This window comes from Ranitomeya variabilis, chromosome 6 (assembly GCF_051348905.1).
Source record: "Ranitomeya variabilis isolate aRanVar5 chromosome 6, aRanVar5.hap1, whole genome shotgun sequence".
Classification (NCBI taxonomy): domain Eukaryota; kingdom Metazoa; phylum Chordata; class Amphibia; order Anura; family Dendrobatidae; genus Ranitomeya; species Ranitomeya variabilis.
The window spans coordinates 148,161,314-148,183,613 of record NC_135237.1 but is presented as its reverse complement, the minus strand read 5'-3'; the positions used below and the strand labels follow the sequence as shown (position 1 = coordinate 148,183,613).

Here is a 22,300-nt window from a genome sequence, read left to right as displayed (position 1 = left end):
ATCCACAATGAACTTCTGGAGTGAGTTTCCTGCACTGAAAGTAAAGGGGCCGAATAATATTGCATGCCCCACTTTTCCATTTTTGATTTTCCACAAAAATTTAAAACCAATAAATTTCGTTTAACTTCACAATGGTGTTCCACTTGTTGTTGATTCTTCACCAAAAATTTGCATTTGGTATCTTTATGTTTGAAGCATGATATGTGGGAAAAGGTTGAAAAGTTCCAGGGAGCTGAATACGGTACTTTCACAAGGCACTGTATGTACCATCATTTGTGTTTTGTGCTTTTGAATTCTTCATCTCACCATGTCTTTGATGAAATACCTGCAATTTTGATGCCTATTGGATCCTGGTATACAAAAAAATAACAGTAGTGTTGTTTTACCCATAAATTGCACCATTCTCCTATAAGTGCCCTAGCAGCTGACTAATTTGCATACCAATATAATACCATAAAAAATGTTTACCCCAATGTGTGAAGAGCACCATGTTTGCTACTGATTGATAAGTCATAAATTTGCCATTGCATATGAACAGCTTGTACAGTATATATTTATGGAGGAGTCGGGAGAGATAGCTGATGGCCGAAAAAATTAATCGAGCCATCAAATGTCTGACACCTATCTATAGTTTATGGGGCCCTTTAGAATTTTTCCTCATCAGACGCAGCACAAAAGTCATCTAGCAAAAAAAAATGCCATAAATACCAGATGGTTAACCACAATTCTTATAGTTTTATTTCGTGTTCTTCTTATGATTTTATTTTATAATCATGGTTGTCAAACTGTTGTCAAGACCTGGTGCACCAAAGGCTACAAGGCGTTCATATTACCATGCATTAAAATACATCTTGTTATGAATTAGTTAGTGATGTTGATAATCTTCTCTGCATGAATTCCTTTAATTTGCTTGGAAATGAGCTCCGCTACAATTTTCTTTTCTCCAGCTTTCTTAGGGGCACATATAATCTTGCAACGAAAGATTCGTCCTGGTCCAACATCCCTATGTATGAAAACCGATATTGAAACATGCACAAAAATACAAACCTTAAAATTCTTATATAAATACCTCAAGGTCTTCCTACTATCTCTTTGTTTCTAGGGATTGTATTTTGTACCAGTAGCAAGATAACTATTAGTGATGAGAGAACGCGTTGGGGTAAGGTGTAATCTGAGTATCTTGGGAGTGTTCGAATAACATGTTCGAGTCTCCACGGCTGCATGTCTCACGGCTGTTAGATGTGGGGATTGCCTAACAAACAGGATAATACCATATCCGAGCACATTCGCTCATCACTAATAACTATAAAATGTGGGTCCTCCAGTGCCCATATCTATATACTCAGGAAGGACAGTCACTCTAGGAGCCTAAGGCTACGTGCACACATGAAAGCCTCCTGAAAAAATGGAAAACACTCAAAAGAATGTAAAATCCCTTTGCCGTGCATACATTTAGGCTTTTGAACATCTTTTTACCACTTCAGGGTTCCAAAGGCTGCAAGGTAGTTAATAGAAGTGAGTTGGCCATTCTTCTGGTGTTTTCCGCTTGGATGACGCTCTATACATTACTATACCAGTCAATGGCAAAGTTCAGAAGTCACCCAGACTTCCTTTGGAATGTTTTGCCATCGTTTTGGCTTGATGCATTTGAAAAATTGACCAGAAAACAATGAAAAAGACTTCACAAAAAAGCTCTAAAAAAAACCTACTGGCACCCAAAAACATCTGAAAAATGCTCAGGAAATTACAAAAAAATGACACAAAATGATGCAAAAGATGCTTCATTAAAAAAAAAAAAACAGGATTTCCTGAAGCGATTTCTGCTTGAAAAACTTGTCAGCTTTACTTAAGTTTAAATGATGTCATTTGTACATACCCCTAAGTCTATGCACTATACTTCATGTTTTACCGTGATGTTTTACCAGCAGACCATTCACTCAACAATTGTTCAGCCATCGGCCTACTTCTATCTAATGTGTATGGCCACCTTTACTTACCCTTGGTCAAACTTTTCCAGTTTGAAGATGCCAAGTCCTTCCACGTGCAGCTCACACTTCTCTAAGGGAATGCTTAGAGTGTTCTTAAAGGTAAAGGTACAAGTAAAATCTTCATTGATCTTTCCTGTGTCTGGCATCTGTAATCAATGGATAGAACATACAGTGTCATTGGTCATAGGCATTCACTGCACCAAGTCATTATTGCATCAGTATCAAAGCTAAAGTCATTTTTACTGCAACAGGAGAAAATATAAGGCCATGATCACACAAAGCGTAAATGATACGTTTTTTCGCTTCTTTTTATCCGCATGTTTTCTGCAGTTGTTCGCACCCAAATATGGGATAACCATCCTCTCTGATTGTGTTTTTGCAGTGTTTTTTTTTTTAAATGCGTTTTCTTCTTTGTCTAATGCATTATTGGTGCAGATTTGAAGCTGAGTTTTTTTTAATGTGGTTCATTAGTTCAGAAAAGCTTTGATTCTGCACTTAAAAATGTAATTGCATTTTTATAGGCATTTTTCAAGCTCCCAATGGAAGCCTAGAGAGAGAAAATGCACAATTCAACTGTGTCTTTAAACACACAGTGGGCAGGAGTTTTCTTTCCTTAGACAGATAAGCACATTAGATTTTCTGCAAAAAGAACTGCAATTGAAAATCATGGTGTTTATGCTATGTGACAACATGGCCTTAGGCGTCTTGTCAATTCTGTGAGTTTAGAGGACTATAGGTCAGTTACACTGTATCATCCATTACTATCTTATTTATTTATGTTAGTCGCTTAAATAAGCGCCATTAATTCAACAGCGCTTTACAGATATTATCACGGTCCCCATTGGGGCTCACAATCTAGATTCTCTATCAGTATGTCTTTGGAGTGTGGGAGGAAACCGGAGTAGCCGGAGGAAACCCACCCAAACACAGGGAGAATATACAAACTCCTAGCAGATGTCCTTGGTAGGATATGAATCGAGGACCCCAGCACTGCAACAACACTGAGCTGCAAATTAGCAGCGCAGTACATCGGGTACTGATGAGGAATTGTACACTGACTAAATGCATGATACATAGAGTATAGAACAAACATAATACTAAACAAAAAAAGTGACAATATACCAATCAAAAGGAAGTACCAACCCAGCAGGTTCACTGCACCCCAGCGTACATTTAACTTGTGCTTCTTCCAAGTGGGATAAACCTTACAGCCTTGGAAGAACCAGAAGTGAAACCTACATCGGGGTGCAGAGAGCCTGCCGGGCTGAAATGTCATATTTATTGGTCTATGCACTTGTCATATTTCATATTATTTTTTCATATTACTCTATTCTATATAAATTTGAGGGAACAAACAAGTTTAGAACGCTCCATCAGGTGTTGATAGACATATTCTCCCCAAAAACTATTAGTTCCAGAGAAGAGTATCTGCCTAATAAGTTGTTATACGTCAGCCCATAAAGTGCCTATAGCATACAGACTCTGTACTGGCTCTGTGTGTTAATTCGCTTGCAGGGCTTTAAAAAAAAAAAAAGGGAATTGTGGGTATCCGGTGGGTACAGAGCACATTAGAAAGGTTTCACAAAATGTCACCATGTGTCTATTTATTGGATATTGCCACAAATAATGGGTTATAGTTAACACTTACCTCCACTTTGATTGGTGGGTATAGGAATGGTACGACCAGGCACTCACTATTTTTTTCGTGCCCCTCTTTAGTTTCTGTTATGACATTAAGTCTGATCATGAGCTCGTCATCTACTGTAGTCAGACACTTCATGTATTGGTCCGCAGCAACATTTATGGGAATGGTAGCAACTGCATTTGCGATGCAATAAGAGAAGCAAAATAGGAAGATTAATGCTCATAAAATATTATTGATACATCATTTGTTATAAACGAGGAGCTGTAAGGTCGCATGACATGTCTCAGTGAATCATTTAAATCTCCATAAAATAACAATCCTCCGTTATTTCTCTTGGCAATGAAAAAGTTGACAACCGGGGAGGGTAATATGGGCAATATCCCCTAAACTCAGTGTCAGGTTGCTCAGGGACACACTCTGGATGGAAGAAGAGTAACACCCAGTTATTCCTTTATTGATAGATTTCCAGAAGGAATAAGAGGGAAACAGAACAATGCAGAATTCTAAGATAGGATGTTTCAGATTTGTACATTTATGAGGAATACAAGGACTTGCTAATACAGATGTGTCAGTGATACCAGCAAATACTCTTTAATATATATGTAATGAAATGTGCATACAAAAATCTTATACAGCACTTAAGACAGATATTTCCTATTTAAAGGGAATCTGTCAGCAGGATTTGACTCCCCACCTAAAATATTTATATGTGCATGTAGCTCTTTCAAAGACAAGTCCAGCAATACCTTTAAATGGCCAGTCCAGTCCCTTCATTTAGTGCCTGAATTAATATGCAATTGAGGCAGAAGATCTGAAGACTCTGTCACACCAGCTTTATTTCCTGCTCTGAATCCTCCTGCTTGATGGACAACCTCTGTAATGCCTGACTTCAGGCAAAGGAGCAGTCAGTCAAGCAGAAGGAGACGGCTCTGGGAGGGAAATAGAGCTGGAGTGTCAGAGGCCCTAGATCTGCAAAAAGCTCTTAGGCCTTATTCACATACAGTGCCTTGCGAAAGTATTCGGCTCCCTGGAACTTTTCAACCTTTTCCCACATATCATGCTTCAAACATAAAGATACCAAATGTAAATTTTTAGTGAAGAATCATCAAGTGGAACACAATTGTGAAGTTGAACGAAATGTATTGGTTATTTTACATTTTTGTGGAAATTCAAAAACTGAAAAGTGGGGCGTGCAATATAATTCGGCCCCTTTAACTTAATACTTTGTTGCGCCACCTTATGCTGCGATTACAGCTTCAAGTTGCTTGGGGTATGTCTCTATCAGTTTTGTACATCAAGAGACTGAAATTCCTGCCCATTCTTCCTTGGCAAACAGCTCGAGCTCAGTGAGGTTTGATGGAGATCGTTTGTGAACAGCAGTTTTCAGCTCTTTCCACAGATTCTCGATTGGATTGAGGTCTGTACTTTGACTTGGCCATTCTAACACCTGGATACGTATATTTGTGAACCATTCCATTGTAGATTTTGCTTTATGTTTGGGATCATTGTCTTGTTGGAAGACAAATCTCCATCCCAGTCTCAGGTCTTTTGCAGACTCCAACAGGTTTTCTTCGAGAATGGTCCTGTATTTGGCTCCATCCATCGTCCCATCAATTTTAACCATCTTCCCTGTCCATGCTGAAGAAAAGCAGGACCAAACCATGATGCTGCCACCACCATGTTTGACAGTGGGGATGGTATGTTCAGGGTGATGAGCTGTGTTACCTTTATGCCAAACATATCATTTGGCATTGTTGCCAAAAAGTTCGATTTTGATTTAATCTGACCAGAGCACCTTCTTTCACGTTTGGTGTGTCTCTCAGTGGCTTGTTGCAAACTTTAAACAACACTTTTTATGGATATCTTTGAGAAATGGCTTTCTTCTTGCCACTTTTCCATAAAGGCCAGATTTGTGCAGTGTACCACTGATTGTTGTCCTATGGACAGACTGTCCCACCTCCGCTGTAGATCTCTGCAGTTCATCCAGAGTGATCATGGGCCTCTTCTCCTTGTTTGAGATGAAAGTTTAGAAAGACGGCCGGATCTTGGTAGATTTGCAGTGGTATGATACTCCTTCCATTTCAATATGTGCTCCTTGGGATGTTTAAAGTTTTGGAAATCATTTTCTATCCAACTCCGGCTTTAAACTTCTCCACAACAGTATCACGGACCTGCCTGTTGTGTTCCTTGGTCTTCATGATGCTCTCTGTGCCTCAAACAGAACCCTGAGACTATCACAGAACAGGTGCATTTATACGGAGACTTGATTACACACAGGTGGATTATATTTAGGACAACATTGGATAATTCAGAGATCCACAATGAACTTCTGGAGTGAGTTTGCTGCACTGAAAGTAAAGGGGCCAAATAATATTGCACGCCCCACTTTTCAGTTTTTGAATTTCCACAAAAATGTAAAATAAGCAATACATTTCGTTCAACTTCACAATTGTGTTCCACTTGTTGATTCTTCACCAAAAATTTACATTTGGTATCTTTATGTTTGAAGCATGATATGTGGGAAAAGGTTGAAAAGTTCCAGGGAGCTGAATACTTTCGCAGGGCACTGTATCAATTTAACAGCTGATTTCTGTGTAACAGAGGAATTGTCTGGCTTGACTAGTTTGTGAAAGAGCTACATGTGTATATAAATAGTTTGGGGTGTGAAATCATGCCATTTAAAGGAGAACTCCCAATAAAAATGTTAAACATTTCTATATACTGTATGTGTATGTATAGTATAGGTGCGTTAATACACGTACCCGTTGCCATTTTCCCTGGTTCCCAGTGTCGCTTTGTTCCTCTTCTGACTCACATGACTTCAAAATCTGACTCACCAGATCATACTGAGGTTTGTGTGTGAATAGGAAGTCACTCCTACAATGCAGGTCTATGGAAAAAGCGACTTACGGTCTACACATAAAACCCAATGTGATCCGGCGAGTTGTTATTGCAGTCATGTAAGTGAGAAGAGGACAGGAACAGCACTGAAAACCACTGAAGATGGCAATCGATAAGTATATTAATGCAATTGTCACTACACTACATATATAATTAGAAAGGTTTAGAGGAAAAAAGTTTAGGTACTTTGTTGGGAGTTGATCTTTAAGTAAGATAGAGTTAAAGGGTGTCCAGCATAAAGGTGGTCACTGCAGTGATCATCTGATGACCCTCTCCTGAAAAGGCAGCCAGGAGTCCAGCGAGGGACGTCAGCAGCAGTGCCGAGGAGCGGCAGTCGTGCAGCAGGTGTGTGGTTTTTCTTATTTACCACCACAATGTGCCCATTTTAAAAAGTATATTAATAGGGAGATAATACCATAAAGAATGGGCCATCAATTCTTGTTTAGAAAATGTCACCAATAAAGAGGCTTTATGTGATTTTTTTATTTTTTTTTTCATGCATTTTTAGTGCAATACTGTTCTACCAATGTGAATTCTACCAGTTTGGGAGCGAGTCAGTGAATAGAGGCTATGGTATGAAATAGGAGATTTTTATGTCGAGGATAGTGATAGAAGATATAGCTGCTAGGAGCCAAGTTATTGCTTTAAATACCTTGTTTCTCTGCCACTTCCACAGTCTGAACAATGGATGCCAGCGAGGCTACACTTTTGCCTGTATAGGCCTGCAGCTGACAGCCAGCAGTGACAGTCACTGTTTTTGATTGATCTGATTCATTTTCAATCAATATATTAAGGGACAAGGGATTTCCGGGAGGTAACTCCTTTTCTCCTGTGATCTGTATTCTGATGCCACGTGGAGGAGCTGCTGGAGGAGCTGCAAACACTAAGCTAGCATCTGACTTCAAGTAAGAGCAGGCGTTTTGGAAAGTCTCCCTTTCTTCTGACGAACCTGTAAAATAAAGATGAATTTATATGTTAAACGTCAGATTTCTACAGCCCATACACCTTATGTTATGTTTTTTAGACATATTTTATATTTATTATGTTTCTTTAGAATAGGAGGTTAGACTGCTAGACGTGTACCCGATATTGGGATCCTCAGGGTGGACTTATCCCGATCAAGGCCACGGTAAGGAGTATGATTGATGTACAGGATGTTCATGTATGGACACTACAGCTCAGTACATAGTTAATTCAGAGCTCTCAACTGTTTTTGTAACTTTCATAGAGTTGTGTAGAGCAAAGGCACCTTATACAAACTAAACAATGTCAGTGGTCGGGAGTCCTGGCTAGTTTCTATTTCTGCTGAAGGAATCATATTTTTGTAAAAATTAATTAGTAGATATTACAGCAAAATAAGAAGTCCAAACTTTTGATATGTACATGCCTAATATAGTCAACGCAGCACTAAGGCTCGGTTTACATCATAAATATAGTTTACATTCAGCACAAACTCCGGGAAAACTCACAAAGAATGCAAATGTATACAGATGCATACATCATGCACAGACTGCCATGTTAAAAACAAAGATATAGGGGTGTTTTGTTTCTTTTTTTTTCAGTGGCCAACTTTATAATTAAAACAGCAATATGCACTTAAAGGGGTTGTCCAGCACTTTTATATTGATTGCTTAGGTCATCATAGAATCATAGAGTTAGAGTTGGAAGGGACCTCGAGGGTCATCGTTTCCAACCCCCTGCTCAATGTGGGATTCACTAAACCATCTCAGACAAATGTATGTGCAGCCTCTGTTTGAAGACTTCCATTGAATGAGAACTCACCACCTCACATAGCAGCCTGTTCCACTCATTGATTACCTTCACTGTCAAAAAGTTTTTTCTAATATCTAATCTGTATCTTCTCCCTTTCAGTTTCATTACAGTTTTTCAATGACTTTTTTATAATGTGGTGCCCAGAACTGGACACAGTATTCCAGAAGAGGCCTGATCAAGGAGGAGTAGAGGGGGATAATTACTTTACTTGATCTAGACTCTATGCTTCTCTTAATACATTCCAGAACTGTGTTTGCCTTTTTTGCTGCTGCATCACACTGTTGACTCATGTGCAGTCTGTGATCTATTAGTATTTCCAAGTCTTTTTCACACATGCTGTTGCTTAGTTCTATTACTCCATTCTATAGATGTAATTTTTGTTTTTCTTGCCCAGATGTAGAATCTTGCATTTTTCCCTGTTAAATGCCATTCTGACAGTTGCTTACCATTTGTTCAAGCTTATCTAGATACTTCTGAATCCTTTCTCTGTCTTGTCTTGTGTTTAGCTTTGCATCTTCTGCAAATTTGATTACTTTATCTTCAGTTCCCTTATCTAGATCATTTATAAAATTGTTGAACAACACTGGGGCCAGGACAAAGCCTTGTGGTACCCCACCAGAAAAACTTTTAGCCTTATCTATAGTTGAGTGAATTTGTTCGGGTTCCCTCTTATTCAGCAAGCTATAGTGCTTACAGAATAAGCTGCAGAGGGAACCCGGCTTCCTGGATTGCGCTAGCTGATCAGTTGATCGGCGCCGCAGCTGCAAATGTCGTGGCTGTGTCACAGTCACAGCACATGCATAGAGAGCTGGTTTGTTGGGCTCTCCATGCATATGTGGTGACTGTCATAAAGCCGCGACACATGCAGCTGTGGTGCTGATCAGCCTGCATGATCCAGGAAGCCGGGTTTCCTCTGCAGCTTATTCGGTAAGTGCTATAGCTTGCCGAATAAGAGAGAATCTGAACAAATTCGCTCAACTCTATTTATCAATCCCATACGAAGCCTTGCCAATCCAATACTTGGTCATTTTTTTAATATGGATAGTATGAGATACTTTATCAAATGCTTTGCTGAAGTCGAGATACACTATACTATATCTACCACATTTCCCTGATCTACCTAGTCAGTGAATCCATCATAGAAGGAAATTAGATTAGTCTGGCATGAATTGTGTGCTACAAATCCATGCTGGCTCTGGTTAATTACTGTATCAATATCATATTAATGGCGAATGTGGATATGCAGCTTTCATCCATGGCCACTAAGACCTCAGTCCTAAAAATGCACACAATAAGTGATTACTATATTTACAGCTCTGGCAAAAATTAAGAGACGACTGCAAAATGTTCAGTTTGTCTGATTTTTCTCTTTATAGGTACACTGCCGTTTAAAAGTTTAGGGTCACTTAGAAATTTCCTTATTTTTGAAAGAAAAGCACCGTTTTTTCCAATGAAGCTAACAGTAAATGATTCAGAAATACACTCTATACATTGTTAATGTGGTAAATGACTATTCTAGCTGCAAACGTCTAGTTTGTAATGCAATATCTTCATACATGTATAGAGGCCCATTTCCAACAACCATCACGCCAGTGTTCTTATGGTACTTTGTGTTTGCTAACTGTGTAAGAAGGCTAATGGATGGTTAGAATACCCTAGAAAACCCTTGTGCAACTATGTCAGCAAAGCTGAAAACAGTTTGGCTGGTTAGAGAACCTATAAACCTGGCCTTCCTTTGAGCTAGTTGAGAATCTGGAGCATTACATTTGTTGGTTCCATTAAACTCTCAAAATAGCCCAAAAAAAGAACTTTCAAGTGAAACTCGACAGTCTATTCTTGTTTTTAGAAATGAAGGCTATTCCATGCGAGAAATTGCCAAGAAACTGTAGATTTCCTACAACGATGTGTACTACTCCCTTCGAAGGAGAGCACAAACAGGCTCTAACCAGAGTAGAAAGAGAAGTGGGAGGCCCCGCTGCACAACTGAGCAACAAGACAAGTACATTAGAGTCTGTAGTTTGAGAAATCAACGCCTCACAGGTCCTCAACTGGCAGCTTAATTAAATAGTACATGCAAAACGCCAGTCTCAACGTCTACATTGAAGAGGCTACTCCGGGATGCTGGCATTCAGGGCAGAGTAGCAAAAAAAGCCATATCTGAGACTGGCTAATAAAAGGAAAAGATTAATATGGGTAAAAAAACACAGACATTGGACAGAGGAAAATTGGAAAAAAGTGTTATGGACAGACGAATCCAAGTTTGAGGTGTTTGGATCACACAGAAGAACATTTGTGAGATGCAAAACAACTGAAAAGATGCTGGAAGAGTGCCTGATGCCATCTGTCAAGCATGGTATATATACACGGTGGTTTGCTCAATATTAGATATAACTCCCCCTAGGGGATACTGTACCATATACAATAGAATATATCACAGGAGGGTTTGATCAAGAAATACACTGATCTCAACCATGGTACCATATTAAACACTTTTTATTAGAAAAATTATTTTTGAAACAACATTTGAATATAACTACAAGAAAGGGTCCTGGAACCACAAAAAAGGGACTGATATACCATAGGTCACTCCCTTAAAAAAATTGTGGCTGAATACTAGATATTACTATAGCTGCCCCTGTTGCACTCATAAAATTAATGCTGAATGTCAACATATGATCTCATGTAAGGAGATATAAATTCATTTGCTCATGCGAGCATATCTAAGTAGGTAGCTGCACGCTAATTCTTTTAGTTAGATTATATATATCCCCCACATTATAGAAATAGATGCAACCGTCTATTTAATATGAGGCATACCTGTCTTTAAACCACATGGGAGTGATCCTCGGCGTCCCTCTGCCCCTTGGCAGAGGGACGCCGAGGATCACTCCCATGTGGTTTAAAGACAGGTATGCCTCATATTAAATAGACGGTTGCATCTATTTCTATAATGTGGGGGATATATATAATCTAACTAAAAGAATTAGCGTGCAGCTACCTACTTAGATATGCTCGCATGAGCAAATGAATTTATATCTCCTTACATGAGATCATATGTTGACATTCAGCATTAATTTTATGAGTGCAACAGGGGCAGCTATAGTAATATCTAGTATTCAGCCACAATTTTTTTAAAGGGAACCTGTCACCACGTTTTTGGAAGATGGGATAAAAATAGCGTTAAATAGGGGCAGAGGTGGGCGTTACATTAGTGTGTGTGTTATGCGTTTATTACCCACCTAAGTTGCCGAAATAACTTTGCAAAGTCTCCGTTTTCGCCTGTCAATCAGGCTGGTCAGGTCGCATGGGCGTTGTCTTCCCCCAGATTTGGCGTAGTTTTCCGTTGGTGGCGTAGTGGTGTGCGCATGCCCAAAGTCCGGAATCCTCTTCCAGGGGATTTAAAATAGCGCGGTGTTCGTTATTGCATTGGTGATCGGTGGGCGCGGCCATCTTCCTTTGGCCGCGCGTGCGCAGAAGCGGCGCTCTGCTGGCCGCGGCTTCAGGAAAATGGCCGCCGCGATATCCATCTGCGCACGCGCGGCATCCCGCGGCCATTTTCCTGAAGCCGCGGCCAGCAGAGCGCCGCTTCTGCGCACGCGCGGCCAAAGGAAGATGGCCGCGCCCACCGATCACCAATGCAATAACGAACACCGCGCTATTTTAAATCCCCTGGAAGAGGATTCCGGACTTTGGGCATGCGCACACCACTACGCCACCAACGGAAAACTACGCCAAATCTGGGTGAAGACACCACGCCCATGTGACCTGACCAGCCTGATTGACAGGCGAAAACGGAGACTTTGCAAAGTTATTTCGGCAACTTAGGTGGGTAATAAACGCATAACACACACACTAATGTAACGCCCACCTCTGCCCCTATTTAACGCTATTTTTATCCCATCTTCCAAAAACGTGGTGACAGGTTCCCTTTAAGGGAGTGACCTATGGTATATCAGTCCCTTTTTTGTGGTTCCAGGACCCTTTCTTGTAGTTATATTCAAATGTTGTTTCAAAAATAATTTTTCTAATAAAAAGTGTTTAATATGGTACCATGGTTGAGATCAGTGTATTTCTTGATCAAACCCTCCTGTGATACTGTCAAGCATGGTGTAGCTAATTTGATGATCTGGGGTTGCTTTGGTGCTGGTAAAGTGGGAGATTTGTACAAGGTAAAAGGAATTTTCAAAAAGGAAGGCTATCACTCCATTTTGCAACGTCATGCCATACCCTGTGGACAGCGCTTGATTGGAGCAAATTTCATCTTAAAACAGGACAATGACCCAAAGCACATCTCCAAATTATGCAAGAACTATTTAGGGAAGAAGCAGGCAGCTGGTATTCTATCTGTAATGGAGTGGCCAGCGCAGTCACCAGATCTCAACCCCATTCAGCTGTTGTGGGAGCAGCTTGACCATATGGTATGCAAAAAGTGCCCATCAAGCCAAACCAACTTGTGGGAGGGGCTTCTTGAAGAATCGGGTGAAATTTCTCCAGATTCTCAGTAATTTAACTGCTAGAATGCCAAAGGCCTGCAATGCTGTAATTGCTGCAAAGGGAGCATTCTTTGACAAAAGGAAAGTTTGAAGGAGAAAATTATTATTTCAAATGAAAATCTTTTTTTTTGAACCTTGTCAATGTCTGGACTAGATTTTAACTTCATTTGGCAACTCATTTTATTAATAAAAGTATGAGTTTTCACGGAAAACACAAAATTGTCTGGGTGACCCTAAACGTTTGAATGGTAGTGTATATGCAGCGCCCCAGAGTCCTGGTCGTTGCAGTACTGTGGATCCGCCACTATGGGGAGCCATGGTGCGTTCGATGGCACTGAAGGAGTTCCTCTGAGCAGGTATCACAGACACCAATATGTTTCACAGCTGGGCCTCCGGGGGGAGCTAAGGGTTCTATTCATTAGGCCACTCCCCACCATAGTGGGTAAACTGGGGGTCAGGCAGGAAGTTAGAGGAGAAAGCTGACTGGATTGAACGAAGAAACACCTTGTGGCAGAGGGTGTTGTGGAGGAAGAGACAGTAGGGCCTCTGTCAGGGGTGGGATCCTGACAGAGGCTTGGCATTGGAAAGAACGTAACGGGACCGTGCCTGCTCAGCATAGCGGCGGTGCCCTAAGAAAGGACTAGAAGCGAGATAGATTGTGCTGAGTGAGAAACGAGATCAAGCGAAAGGAGAATACCAGTAGGGGTCATGCTGTAAGACCGGAGCAACATCCTACTGAGGCGCATTACCGGTGGCCGGAACGCCGAGGGAGTGGAATAGCATACAGCTTCAAGCCATACTCCAAACAGCGGCAGGGCAGTCAGTTTAAGGCGGGCTGTCTAACACATATCACCTATGAAGTCTTGGGGGGCAATTGCGGGAGAGGGGCGTCTCTAGGGTCCCGGAAGAACTCCAGGCCTACCTGACAAACGGGTGCCGTTCCAACCTGAATAACAGGGCGGGATGGAATACGAGAAGAACATCAAGTAATCGAGTTGTGAGGGAACTTAAGAAACAGACACAACCGTTGTGGGGTACTTTCCGTGAGCACAGCAGGGAAGGACTACAACACACAGCGCTAGAAGGAGGGCACTGATTTCCACCTGTGAGGAGAACTCTGGAGGTGCCATTGGACCGGTCGGACTTGCGCAGCCTGGTGAACCGTATTCTGGACTGAGGACTCAGAGATCTCCAGTAAAGAGGTAAAGAGACTGCAACCTGGTGTCCTCGTTATTTGCCGCGGCCTGCACCGCTACACCACCATTAACCCCACTTATTGCATCGGACGTCCCCCACTGACAGACAGGGCCACGGACCGGGCCTAGCCACCGTGATAACCCCAGGACTGAGACTCAGAGGCCCGGCTCCGGGTACCCCTCGGCCCTGCGGCGGTGTGGGGGCGCTTCATATATTTTTGAGTAAAATGTAAATTGTTCTTTTAGTCTATAAACTTCTGACAACATGTCTCCGAATTTCCAAGCAATACATTTTGTATTTTTTTCTGAAAAGGAGAAATGGTCAAAAAAAGACAAAAAAAAACCCAGTGCTTTCAGACCTCAAATAATACAAAGAAAACAAGTTCATAATCATTTAGAAACAACAATACCAATGTTTTAACTCAGGAAGAGTTCACAAATCAATATTTTGTGGAATAACCATGATTTTTATTCACAGCTTTCATGCGTCTTGGCATGCTTTCCACCAGTCTTTCACACTGCTTCTGGCGCAAAAATGTAAGCAGCTCTTCTTTGTTTAACGGCTTGTGACTATCCATCATCCTCTTGATTACATTCCAGAGGTTGTAAAGGGTTCAGGTCTGGAGATTGGGCTGCCCATGACAGTATTTTGATGTGGTGGTCTCTTAATTTTTGCCAAAGCTGTATATATTTGGTATATGAGTGTATAGCGCACAGCACACAAGTCCAAGATAGCTACTTACCCTCCTTGTGCTTGTACTCCAATGTGATATCTTCTCTCAGGTTCTTATTGACTGCCTTAGTACTGATGAATTTCCCAATGCTCTTTTTCTCTTCCTTTAGCACGGAGAGCTGCGCATCTCCATACATGTCTTTCACCATCCATTCTATCCTGTCAGCATTTACTTCGGCAAACACAAACTTGGCATCATATGGCAGGTACACCAGTCCCTTTTTTATAGCAGTCAGAGAACATGGGCCGCACTGAAAGATCCCTAGAGATGGAAATATAGAGGAAAGTGAGCATTGATACAAATAGACATGTGTTCTCCAGTGACCAGAAAAATCCCCACAGGAAAAATGCCCACATGGAAAATTGCCCATACAGAAAATTGCCTACACAGAAAATTGCAATTTCAGCATCACAAAGTTTCAGATCTTTGATATTTGAGATGCAAGGAGAGGATGTTCACCTGATATGTGAAAAATGCCCACAGACATGAATACGCACAGGAAAACAGTAGAGCGTTATAGGTGAGATGCTCTGCAGGTCAGAGAATAGTATAGATCTATAGGCTAAATGCACTGCAGGGCAGGGGGATAGTATGCAGGTATAAGTGAGATGCTCTGCAGGGCAGAAGAATAATATAGAATTATAGGTGAGATGCTCCGCAAGGCAGGAGAATAATATGCCAGTAAATGCAGTGAATATGCATGAGGCTTAATGGATGGGAGATTGGTAAGCCTGATCTACTTTTTCTATCGTATATCTATCTGTCCATTCTATTCTATCTATCCTATCCTATCTGTCCGTCTTTTCTTTTCGAACTTTATACAGCATGGAAAAGACCATGTTAAAAACTTAGTGCACACGGCCACCACACAGATGTTACACGGATGTTAGCTGAGAAAAAAAAAATCACATTACACTCGCACCACACTCGTATGACCATACGGAAAGCACTCGCGCGACTGTCATGCATCGAAATCGCTCCGATAATGCACACCCTAATGTGCCTCTACCCTATAGGTGAGATGCTCTGCCGGGCAGGAGACTAGTATAGAATTATAGGTGAAATGCTCTGCCGGGCAGGAGATTAGTATAGAGTTATAGGTGAGATGCTCTGCCGGGCAGGAGAATAGTATAGAGTTATAGGGGAGATGCTCTGCCGGGCAGGAGAATAGTATAGAGTTATAGGTGAGATGCTCTGCCGGGCAGGAGAATAGTATAGAGTTATAGGGAAGATGCTCTGCCGGGCAGGAGAATAGTATAGAGTTATAGGGGAGATGCTCTGCCGGGCAGGAGAATAGTAAAGAGTTATAGGGAAGATGCTCTGCCGGGCAGGAGAATAGTATAGAGTTATAGGTGAGATGCTCTGCTGGGCAGGAGAATAGTACAGAGTTATAGGAGATGCTCTGCCGGGCAGGAGAATAGTATAGAGTTATAGGGAAGATGTTCTGCTGGGCAGGAGAATAGTATAGAGTTATAGGTGAGATGCTCTGCCGGGCAGGAGAATAGTATAGCGTTATAGGGAAGATGCTCTACCGGGCAGGAGAATAGTATAGAGTTATAAGTGGGATGCTCTGCCGGGCAGGAGAATAGTAAAGAGTTATAGGGAAGATGCTCTGCCGGGCAGGAGACTAGTATAGAGTTATACGGGAGATGCTCTGCCGGGCAGGAGAATAGTATAGAGTTATAGGTGAGATGCTCTGCCGGGCAGGAGAATAGTATAGAGTTATAGGTGAGATGCTCTGCCGGGCAGGAGAATAGTATAGAGTTATACGGAAAATGCTCTGCCGGGCAGGAGAATAGTATAGAGTTATAAGGGAGATGCTCTGCCGGGCAGGAGAATAGTATAGAGTTATAGGGGAGATGCTCTGCCGGGCAGGAGAATAGTATAGAGTTATAGGGAAGATGCTCTGCCGGGCAGGAGAATAGTATAGAGTTATAGGGGAGATGCTCTGCCGGGCAGGAGAATAGTATAGAGTTATAGGGAAAATGCTCTGCCGGGCAGGAGAATAGTATAGAGTTATAAGGGAGATGCTCTGCCGGGCAGGAGAATAGTATAGAGTTATAGGGAAGATGCTCTGCCGGGCAGGAGAATAGTATAGAGTTATAGGTGAGATGCTCTGCCGGGCAGGAGAATACTATAGAGTTATAGGGGAGATGCTCTACCGGGCAGGAGAATAGTATAGAGTTATAGGTGAGATGCTCTACCGGGCAGGAGAATAGTATAGAGTTATAGGTGAGATGCTCTGCCGGGCAGGAGAATAGTATAGAGTTATAGGTGAGATGCTCTGCTGGGCAGGAGAATAGTATAGAGTTATAGGTGAGATGCTCTGTCGGGCAGGAGAATAGTATAGAGTTATAGGCGAGATGCTCTGCCAGGCAGGAGAATAGTATAGAGTTATAGGGGAGATGCTCTGCCGGGCAGGAGAATAGTATAGTGTTATAAGTGAGATGCTCTGCCGGGCAGGAGAATAGTACAGAGTTATAGGTGAAATGCTCTGCCGAGCAGGAGAATAGTATAGAGTTATAGGTGAGATGCTCTGCTGGGCAGGAGAATAGTATAGAGTTATAGGTGAGATGCTCTGTCGGGCAGGAGAATAGTATAGAGTTATAGGGGAGATGCTCTGCCAGGCAGGAGAATAGTATAGAGTTATAAGTGAGATGCTCTGTCGGGCAGGAGACTAGTATAGAGTTATAGGTGAGATGCTCTGCCGGGCAGGAGACTAGTATAGAGTTACAGGTGAGATGCTCTGCCGGGCAGGAGAATAGTATACAGTTATAGGGGAGATGCTCTGCCGGGCAGGAGAATAGTACAGAGTTATAGGTGAGATGCTCTGCCGGGCAGGAGAATAGTATAGAGTTATAGGTGAGATGCTCTGCCAGACAGGAGACTAGTATAGAGTTATAGGTGAGATGCTCTGCTGGGCAGGAGAATAGTATAGAGTTACAGGTGAGATGCTCTGCCGGGCAGGAGAATAGTATACAGTTATAGGGGAGATGCTCTGCCGGGCAGGAGAATAGTACAGAGTTATAGGTGAAATGTTCTGCTGGGCAGGAGAATAGTATAGAGTTATAGGTGAGATGCTCTACTGGGCAGGAGAATAGTGTAGAGTTATAGGTGAGATGCTCTGCCGAGCAGGAGAATAGTACAGAGTTATAGGGGAGATGCTCTGCCGGGCAGGAGACTAGTATAGAGTTATAGGGGAGATGCTCTGCCGGGCAGGAGAATACTATAGAGTTATAGGGGAGATGCTCTGCCGGGCAGGAGAATAGTATAGAGTTATAGGGGAGATGCTCTGCCGGGCAGGAGAATAGTATAGAGTTATAGGGGAGATGCTCTGCTGGGCAGGAGAATAGTATAGAGTTATAGGGAAGATGCTCTGCCGGGCAGGAGAATAGTATAGAGTTATAGGGGAGATGCTCTGCCGGGCAGGAGAATAGTATAGAGTTATAGGGGAGATGCTCTGCAGCACAGAAGAATCTTGGCGAAAACTAACCAACACAGAAAATTACCCACGAGTTTATTAGGAACAGTTTATTAAGGAGGTCTAATTGCAACAATAACTTCAGTTTATTAAACAATCATTACACACCTGCAAATAATCAGCCACCTGGTGTAGTCCTGAACAGGAACAGTTTATTAACCCCTTCATGACCTTGGGATTTTCCGTTTTTCCGTGTTCGTTTTTCACTCCCCTCCTTCCCAGAGCCATAACATTTTTTTTTTCCGTCAATTTGGCCATGTGAGGTCTTATTTTTTGTGCGACGAGTTGTACTTTTGAACAACATCATTGGTTTTAGCATGTCGTGTACTAGAAAATGGGAAAAAAATTCCAAGTGCAGTGAGATTGCAAAAAAAGTGCAATCTCACACTTGTTTTTTGTTTGGTGAAAAAAAATTCCAAACTTTGCTTAAAAAAAAAAAAAAATTGTGCCATTTTCCGATACTCGTAGCGTCTCCATTTTTCATGATCTGGGGTCGGTTGAGGGCTTATTTTTTGCGTGCCTGGCGTTTTTAATTATAGCATTCTGGTGCAGATACGTTCTTTTGATCGCCCGCTATTGCATTTTAATGCAATGTCGCGGCGACCAAAAAAAGTAATTCTGGCGTTTCAAATTTTTTTCTCGCTACGCCGTTAAGCGATCAGGTTAATGATTTTTTTTATTGATAGATCGGGCAATTCTGAACGCGGCGATACCAAATATGTGTAGGTGTGATTTTTTTTTATTGATTTATTTTGATTGGGGCAAAAGGGGAGTGATTTAAACTTTTATATATATTTTTTTTTTCACATTTTTTTTTAACTTTTTTTCTTTACTTTTGCCATGCTTCAATAGCCTCCATGGGAGGCTAGAAGCAGGCACAGCATGATCGGCTCTGCTACATTTTAAACAAAACAATTCAGATGCAGTTGAAGTTCAGGCTTTCAGCTTTCATTTGAGGGTATCCACATTAAAATTGGATGAAGGGTTTAGGAGTTTCAGCTCCATAACATGTGCCACCCTGTTTTTAAAGGGACCAAAAGAAATTGGACAGATTAAATCATTTTAAATAAAATGTTCATTTCTAGTACTTGGTTGAAAACCCTTTGTTGGCAATGACTGCCTGAAGTCTTGAACTCCACCAGACGCTGTGTTTCCTCCTTTTTGTTGCTCTACCAGGCCTTCACTGCAGTGGTTTTCAGTTGCTGTTTGTGTATGGGCCTTTCTGTCTGAAGTTTAGTCTTTAACAAGTGAAATGCATGCTCAATTGGGTTGAGATCAGGTGACTGACTTGGCCATTCTAGAATATTCCACTCCTTTGCTTTACTAAACTCCTGGGTTGCTTTGGCTTTATATTTTGGGTCATTGTTAGTGTTGAGCGATACCGTCCGATACTTGAAAGTATCGGTATCGGAAAGTATCGGCCGATACCGGCAAAGTATCGGATCTAATCTGATACCGATACCCGATACCAATACAAGTCAATGGGACTCAAGTATCGGACGGTATCCCTGATGGTTCCCAGGGTCTGAAGGAGAGGAAACTCTCCTTCAGGCCCTGGGATCCATATTAATGTGTAAAATAAAGAATTAAAATAAAAAATATTGATATACTCACCTCTGCGACGCAGCCTGCACCTTACCGAGGGAACCGGCAGCCTTCTTTGCTTAAAATGCGCGCGTTTAATGCCTTCCGTGATGTCACGGCTTCTGATTGGTCGCCTGCCGCCCATGTGACCGTGACGCGACCAATCACAAGCCGTGACGTAATTTTCAGGTCCTGAATGCCTAGAATTAGGCATTTAGGACCTGAGAATTACATCACGGCTTGTGATTGGTCGCATCGCGGTCACATGGGCGGCACGCGACCAATCAGAAGCCGGACGTCACGGAAGGCATTAAACGCGTGCATTTTAAGCAAAGAAGGCTGCCGGTTCCCTCGGTAAGGTGCAGGCTGCGTCGCAGAGGTGAGTATATAAATATTTTTTATTTTAATTCTTTATTTTACACATTATATCGATCCCGATACCGATTCCCGATACAACAAAAGTATCGGATCTCGGTATCGGAATTCCGATACCGCAAATATCGGCCGATACCCGATACTTGCGGTATCGGAATGCTCAACACTAGTCATTGTCCATCTGTAGTATGAAACGACGACCAATCAGTTTGGCTGCATTTGGCTGGATCTGAGCACACAGTATGTCTCTGAATACCTCAGAATTCATTCGGCTGCTTCTGTCCTGTGTCACATCATCAATAAACACTAGTGACCCAGTGCCACTGGCAGCCATGCATGCCCAAGCCATCACACTGCCTCCGCCGTGTTTTACAGATGATGTGGTATGCTTTGGATCATGAGCTGTACCACGCCTTCGCCATACTTTTCTCTTTCCATCATTCTGGTAGAGGTTGATCTTGGTTTCATCTGTCCAAAGAATGGTCTTCCAGAACTGTGCTGGCTTTTTTAGATGTTTTTTTAGCAAAGTCCAGTCTAGCCTTTTTATTCTTGATGCTTATGAGTGGCTTGCACCGTGCAGTGAACCCTCTGTATTTACTTTCATGCAGTCTTCTCTTTATGGTAGATTTGGATATTGATACGCCGACCTCCTGGAGAGTGTTGTTCACTTGGTTGGCTGTTGTGAAGGGGTTTCTCTTCACCATGGAGATTATTCTGCTATCATCCACCACTGTTGTCTTCCGTGGGCGCCCAGGTCTTTTTGCATTGATGAGTTCACCAGTGCTTTCTTTCTTTCTCAGGATGTACCAAACCGTAGATTTTGCCACTCCTAATATTGTAGCAATATTAGCTGTTTTCGCAGCTTAAGGATGGCTTGTTTCACCTGCATGGAGAGCTCCTTTGACCGCATGTTTACTTCACAGCAAAAACTTCCAAATGCAAGCACCATACCTCAAATCAACTCCAGGCCTTTTATCTGCTTAATTGAGAATTACATAACAAAGGGATTGCCCACACCTGTCCATGAAATAGCCTTGGAGTCAATTGTCCAATTACTTTTGGTCCCTTTAAAAACAGGGTGGCACATGTTAAGGAGCTGAAACTTTTCAAACGTCATTTTATTTTGTTAGGATGTTAGAGGGGTTAAGTATTTAGCAGCAATTTCTTTTTTTTTTTTATCCAAGGAGGATATCATTGTTGAAAAAAAAAATCATGGAATTTGCCAAACTACATGTTGACAAGCCACAAAACTTCTGGGTAAATGTCCTATGGACAGATGAGACAAAAATTGAACTTTTTGGCAAGGCACATCAGCTCTATTTTCACAGGTGGAAAAATGAAGCATATGAAGAAAAGAACACTGTCCCTACTGTGAAACATGGAAGAGGCTCTGCTATGTTCTGGGGCTACTTTGCTGCATCTGGCACAGAGTGTCTAGAATCTGTGCAGGGTACAATGAAATCTCAAGACTATCAAGAGATTCTAGAGAGAAATGTGCTCAAATGTGCTAGTGTTAGAAAGCTTGGTCTCAGTCACAGGTCATAGGTCTTGCAACAGGATAATGACCCAAAACACACAGCTAAAAACACCAAAGAATGGCTAAGAGGAAAACATTGGACTTTTCTGAAGTGGCCTTCTATGAACCCTGGCCTAAATCCTATTGAACATCTTTGGAAAGAGCTGAAACATGCCGTCTGGAAAAGGCAACCTTCAAACACGAGACAACTGGAGCAGTTTTCTCTTGAAGCCTAGGCCAAAATACCTGTCGAGAGGTGCAGAAGTCTCATTGACAGTTACAGGAATCGTTTGATTGCATTGATTGCCGCAAAAGGTTGCGCAACAAAATATTAAGTTAAGGGTACCATCATTTCTTTGCAGGCCTATTTCATGAGTTTTATTTTTTTTTTTATTCTGTGGAAGCATTGTTGAAAAACTATGTCTGACTTTCATCTGCTCATTTTTATAGATCTTTTATTTATTATTACTTTTGTGAGGTTCAAGTTATTTCTGTGACTATTGTGGGTTTTTCTGTCATTAAACAAGGGCTACCAACAATTTTGACCACATGTGTATTGGAAACTCCCCAAAAGAATTTTTTTAACTCTTCAACTGCTAAACGCTGAGTGACTG

At 41.8% G+C, this 22,300-nt stretch overlaps 1 protein-coding gene across 1 annotated transcript in view; it reads right to left on the bottom strand.

Annotated features, from left to right (window-relative positions):
- Positions 1-717: 717 nt before the first annotated feature.
- The window catches only part of TGM4 (transglutaminase 4), a 101,561-nt gene continuing 79,978 nt past the window's right edge, over positions 718-22,300 (bottom strand). The window contains exons 10-14 of the mRNA XM_077269101.1: positions 14,740-14,991; positions 7,187-7,483; positions 3,637-3,806; positions 1,998-2,134; positions 718-1,003 (exon numbers count right to left, since the gene is read on the bottom strand). Of these exons, the coding sequence (XP_077125216.1) occupies positions 862-1,003; positions 1,998-2,134; positions 3,637-3,806; positions 7,187-7,483; positions 14,740-14,991 (998 nt within the window). The 3' untranslated portion in view covers positions 718-861. The remainder of the gene's footprint in view (positions 1,004-1,997; positions 2,135-3,636; positions 3,807-7,186; positions 7,484-14,739; positions 14,992-22,300) is intronic.